Source organism: Cicer arietinum, chromosome 2, assembly GCF_000331145.2.
Source record: "Cicer arietinum cultivar CDC Frontier isolate Library 1 chromosome 2, Cicar.CDCFrontier_v2.0, whole genome shotgun sequence".
Lineage (NCBI taxonomy): Eukaryota > Viridiplantae > Streptophyta > Magnoliopsida > Fabales > Fabaceae > Cicer > Cicer arietinum.
Window position 1 is genome coordinate 8,557,866 of NC_021161.2, and position 5,899 is coordinate 8,563,764.

A 5,899-nucleotide genomic window follows, 5' to 3' on the forward strand; every position below is an offset into this window, starting at 1 on the left:
CAAAAGCAAGGCTGACAAAAACAAATAGAGATTTCAGAGTGATAGAATGCAAAACTGCAGTGTTACAAAACTGTGAAAAACTGGGAGCACAAGTGCATAAACATTTTGTAATCATTTTCATCTCATTATAAGTAATAATTCAAGTCGGATCCTGTCCCGCAGACGTATGAATTAATCTTTGAACTGTGTTAACAAGTGTGTGTGTGTGTGTGTTCATTTTAGCATTACAAGTTTTTAAATTCTGCTTAAAACTGATCATTCTCCGTTTTAGTTAGAAAATGGAAAACGTTCTTGACATTGAGCTGATCAATCTCCGTTTTCTGTTTCAATTATTCTACGTTTTTCTGGACAAAACCAAGAACAATATTGGTTTAATTACTCATTGATCTCCGTTTTTCACAATAATTGGTATCAAGATCATGTGAGTATTCGATTCAATGGAAAGATGACATCAACAAAGTATGTACTTGAAAATTTTGATAGGAAGAATGATTTTGGGTTATGGCGTCTCAAAATGAAAGTGTTGCTGGTTCATCAAGGTTTGGCAGGAGCACTGGGAGGAGAGAAAGGCATGGCATCCACATTACTAGAAAAGGAGAAGAAGATATCATGGACAAGACTCATAGTGCTTTAATCTTAAGTCTTGGAAGGTTCTATGGGAAGTGTCAAAAAGACCTCTGCAACAGATATTTGGCTCAAGTTAGAATCTTTATACATGACAAAATCATTAGCGAATCGTTTGTACTTAAAACGAAAATTATATACTTTCAAGATGCAACCTGAGAGGTCAATTGAAAATCATATGAATGAGTTTAATAAGATTGTGTTAGATCTTGAAAATATTGATCTAAAATTAGATGATGAGGATCAGGCTCTGTTATTGATAAATTCATTACCAAGCTTTCTTAAAAATCTGTGTGATACACTTTTGTATGGTAGAGATTTTGTGTCATTAGAAGAAGTACAAATTGCACTAATCTCCAAATAATTGAATATGAAGTCAAATGGAAAAGAAGAAAGCAGTGGTGGTAAGGGATTGTTTGTCAAGGCTAAGGCGGGGAAGAAGAATCAAAAACAGAAGAATAAGATCAAGAATAAAGAAAATGACAAGTCTAAAATGAGTTGTTTCATATGCAAGAAAGAGGGGCACTTCAAGAAAGAATGCCCAAATTGGAAAGGAAAGAAAGGATCAAATAGTGATTATGATTATGGAAATGCATCTATAGCTTCTGAAGGATATGAAAACACATAAGTTCTTATGGCAAATTCAACTGAAATTATGGATGATGACTGGGTGCTTGACTCATGGTGTTCATTTCACATGACCTCAAATAGAGATTGGTTTCTTAACTACAAAGAAACGGATGGAGGCAAGGTGATTATGGGGAACAAATCAACATGTAAGGTAGTTGGAATTGGTTCAATCAAGCTGAAGGTGGAAGATGGAACCATGAAGATTTTGTCAAAGGTTAGACATGTTCCAAAACTGAATAGGAATCTAATTTCTCTAAGAATGTTGGAAGAAGTTGGTTGTTCATACAAAGCTGTTTGTATAGGTTGTTCATACAAAGTTGGTTGCACAGTTTTGGGGAGAAGTTGTTCGTATAACTTGTTATTTGATATATTTGAGTCCTTCTACTGCAATTGAACTCAAAACCCATCAAGAGATGTGGACAGGGCATGCTGCAACTACAATCATCTAAAAGTATTTGGATGTGTTGCATACTACCATGTAAATGAAGAGAAGTTAGCCCCTAGAGTCAAGAAATAGTATTTTGTTGGATATCCAAGTGGTGTAAAAGGTTATAGGATATGATGTCCTGAAAATAGGAAATGTATCATCAACAGGGATATTAAGTTTCATGAGGTTGAGCTATATAAGCCTGTAAACAATGCTGCGAATAAAGACTTACATCAAATTAAAGATGAGAGGATTGATCTTGAGTTGGAGAAAGATGAAGAAAACGAAGATAAAATAAACGAAGATGCTACGAATAAAGACTCACAATATTAATGAAAAATATCTTGACTAATAAAAGTATAATTAAGGAACTAAAACATAACAAAAAAAAATAATAATTAAAGACCAAAGTAAAGATAAAATAAATTAAAGACTAAACTAATAATTTAACCAATTAATAATTAATATTAAATGTTCATGTAGGAATAAAGTAATTGTAACATCACTAATTTAATTAATCACTTAATCAACTTCTTACTTTAGAACAACTAAATTCAATATAGATTTGGTGAAATTTATATAAACTTCTATACAATAGTGTATTTAAAATAATATGTTTTTTTTATTATCTTTTTATTATAAAAAAATGTTATTTTTTATGCCGTTAATATTGTTTAGGCTAAATTGCATTCGCGGTCCCTTAACTTAATTTCAGTTAACGTTTTAATCATTTATCTATTTTTTTTCGAGTTGACCCTTCATTTTAATTCTAAGTGTTAATTTTATATTTTATGTTTTAAAATGTCAATAATGTTGTCATTTTTTTTACAAAAATTCAAAAAAATTATAAAAAATTTTCAAACAAAACCCATAAAATTCATTATCATCTTCAATAAAATGCAAATTTAATCAAAATCACAACTTAAATATCTAAATAAACTCATATTTTCATTCTTTATGGGTTTTGTTTAAAAATTTTAATGATAATTTTAAATTTTTGTAAAAAAAAAAAATAACATTGTTGACATTTTACAACATAAAATATTAAAATTAAAACAAATAATAAAATAAAAAAAAAATAAAAAACTAAAACGTTAACTAAAATTAAATTAAGAAACAACTTATGTAATTTAATATATTGTTTATATTCAATACATAAGTATTTTCTTTTTACAAAGTTAAGAAAAAAACATAAGTAAAAAATATAATGTTAACGATTTTTCTTAGAAAAATATGTTTAGAGTGATTATGAACCCAAGAAGTAGTTAATATTAAATAAAAAGTAATATTTTAATAAAATAACAAAGAGAGAATGCCTTCACGAATTTTGGAGAGAAGAAGTGAGGATCTGAGGAAAGTTAGACACTGAAAAGCAATGATTTCATCAAATTCACCATTTTCATTCTTTTTCTTCTTCTTCTTCGCCATTTCTCTATTTCATCAACCTTCATTTCGCGCTTTAGGTCAACAAACGTAAGCTCCTGATTAACCTAATTCATGATCGATTCAATTGCTTTGATCTACCTCAAATTTATAATCTTTTTCTTCTTATTTCAATTGGGAATAGCGAAGATTCTCAACATGGACATGGCTTTGGGGACAGAGTTCTTTTGAGTTTCAAAGAGAAACCCGCAGGAAGTAACCTTACCTTTGATTGTGCTCCTTCTGGTCCATGTGTTCCCTGCCTCTACTCCGAAAAGGTTCCATTTTTCTTTTTCTTTTTTTTAGTATTCTGAATGATTGTTGGAGTTATTCCCAAATAAGAGTTTGAATTTGAAACTCAAAATGTTTAGTATTTGCACAATTTTTGAAGGAAAATAATAATTGAACATTTCAAAACTAGCTAATGAGTATTTAAGGTTGATTAGGTATATCATATATGAGCTATATAGTACCGACATTTGAAATTCAAGTCGTGTGTCCGACATGAAACATGTAATTACTTTCGATGACTTTCATTTTCTCAAATTATTACCGGTATTTAGACGTCGGTGTTTGATGTCTATATTTTTATTAGTTCTTCATAGTACATGAATGCACAAATTTGACTCCAATTTATATACTAATGTGTTATTTGTCATTTTAAGACTTCTAAAACATAAGGGATTTGAGGAGATTATATATCTTTGTCCAGAATCTGTTTTTGAAGTCTTGCTTTGGAATGTAAATGTTGATGTGATGTCAAATGGTTGGATGGAGAATTGGGGTTATAGATAAAATAGGATTCAAGTTAAATCTACAACCCCTCATCCAAATGAAGTTTTGTGAAGCTTTTAAAAGATTTGAATATCTTTTATGTCTATGTTTAGGATTTCACTTATGATGTCTTTTGCCTAGGTTTTATTCATAGATCTCTTTACTTCATTGTTAACCACAAATTTTTTTTTGAGGGAGTTTGTAGGGTGATGAGAAATATCGCTGCAGTGAGACTGGGTACCGAATTCCATTAAAATGTGAAGAGATTAAAGATTCAAAGAAGGATGCTAAGAAAACAAAACCTCAGAAAACTCGTTCTACTTTGGAAATCTCCGATAGTATTGCAAATTTGCATAAAGTTTCACATGTTTCTGGAGAGTTCACGACTTCGCAGTCACAGAGAATTTTAGTGGATGACTCATCGGTTTCAGAAAATAAGTCGCAGGCTTATGTCACTTATAGAAGCTGTATACCTGCAGTTACTGAAGAGAAGTTGTCAGTGCTTGGTTTTGAGGTAATATCCAGTTTCTAGCTCATATTTATTGCTATATTCAGTTAACAGCTTCTGAACTTGATCGAATTGAAAAATCAAATCATATGTTGAGTGTTTAATTGCGTATTATTCTTTCAAACAATGTTATCAAATAGCGGCAATACATAGTAGAATTTGAACAATACGCTATTTAATTTAGTACAAAGTGTTGCTAAATAGCAGGAATAGTAGGGCTACAGCGTTGTATCATAGCGGAATTCGAACAAAATTCTATTATATCCACGATTACTACAGTGCTTTCGAACTAATATGTCCATCCACAATTGACAGTTCTGATACTGTTTGGTTCTTTAAATCTTAAGAAAGAATCAAGAATGTATAATTGTAAACCATGTGTGTGACATGGATATGCTTATATAAACAAATAATAATCGCAATCTTGGGTGCAATAATACTGTCCTTGTTCTGTGATCTAGCTTTCTGCTTTATGGTACTGTTTTGTTAGTTTGGTGGTATTAGGACTAGTTCTCAGTTGTTTATCTTTGTGGGGCTCCAATCTCCGCCGTGAATTTAAAAAAAATGTAAATGAAGATACTTCAACCGCACACACTCATATCAATGTACGTTGCAGTGCTTGAGATTTTGCTACTGTCTTTATCTGGTTAGTTCTTCGCATATCAGTTAATAGTTATAATTTTATAAAAGCTTCTACTGTTTTCCTTCATTGTGCATAGTTTTCTTTTTGGCATACTTCTATTGCTACTCTGTCAAATTGTTATGATAAGTTAAAACATGAGTTTGATTATTCATGAATGTCGGTGAAATTTGAAAGCGTGCTGTTGTTTCTGTTTTCAGCTGCCTTGACCTTTGCATTGATATTACAGGATATTCATTTGTGTAACTTCTACTTAAATTCATTATACCGCATTTAACTAGTTTAACCATAAACGAGGTTTTATGTTAATCATGTATATTATGTGCAAAATTTTGTGCAGGGCGTTGTGATTTTCTTGTTGCTCGTTAGCGGATCATTCGTATACCTGAGAAAAAAGAAGGCCGTTGCCATGTCCGGTTATGTAGCAGCCGGAAGGGGTCAGGCAAACTCTCGGTTTTGAAATACAAGCCTGCTGTATGATGTCATTTATTCCACATTTTTTAATCACAATGTATGATATTTGATTGTAATAGAAAATGTGAGAATAACCACCCTCCAAATATTCATTTTTTGTAGTGATTTAAATGTTGTATACTAGTGACATGAAAAGTAGTGTTATACTTATACCATAAATCAGCTCATGGCAACTAACATGACCAATTCTTAGGTAAGTTAGGTTGTTCAAAAGCGCAAAACACCAAATAAAATTTCAGACAATGGTTCACCAAACAAATATCGGTTTCTAGGAGGTAGGAATCTTTAACAGAATACCCTATAGCCTTTGATGAGGTAATCTCCGGCTAAAATATACTAGAAAATAATGAATCACATTCACTCAAAAGACATCACTAAATTTCAGTGTCTTTTCAGGATT

At 31.2% G+C, this 5,899-nt stretch overlaps 1 protein-coding gene across 1 annotated transcript; it reads left to right on the plus strand.

The window, feature by feature from the left end:
* The first annotated feature begins 2,967 nt into the window (after window positions 1–2,967).
* LOC101512039 (uncharacterized) lies at window positions 2,968–5,658 on the plus strand. The gene is made up of 4 exons (XM_004489889.4): window positions 2,968–3,154; window positions 3,249–3,381; window positions 4,083–4,391; window positions 5,366–5,658. Exons 1-4 carry the CDS (start codon window positions 3,057–3,059, stop codon window positions 5,483–5,485), a joined length of 660 nt encoding a protein of 219 aa, XP_004489946.1. The 5' UTR covers window positions 2,968–3,056; the 3' UTR covers window positions 5,486–5,658.
* The last annotated feature ends 241 nt before the right edge of the window (window positions 5,659–5,899 follow it).

What these genes read in the sequence shown, in the direction of transcription:
- LOC101512039 (XM_004489889.4), top strand. Translation starts at nt 3,057, where the DNA reads ATGATTTCATCAAATTCACCATTTTCATTCTTTTTCTTCTTCTTCTTC. An exon ending in CGCGCTTTAGGTCAACAAAC is followed by an intron (nt 3,155 to 3,248) that starts GTAAGCTCCTGA and finishes AATTGGGAATAG; the next exon opens with CGAAGATTCTCAACATGGAC. An exon ending in TGTCAGTGCTTGGTTTTGAG is followed by an intron (nt 4,392 to 5,365) that starts GTAATATCCAGT and finishes AATTTTGTGCAG; the next exon opens with GGCGTTGTGATTTTCTTGTT.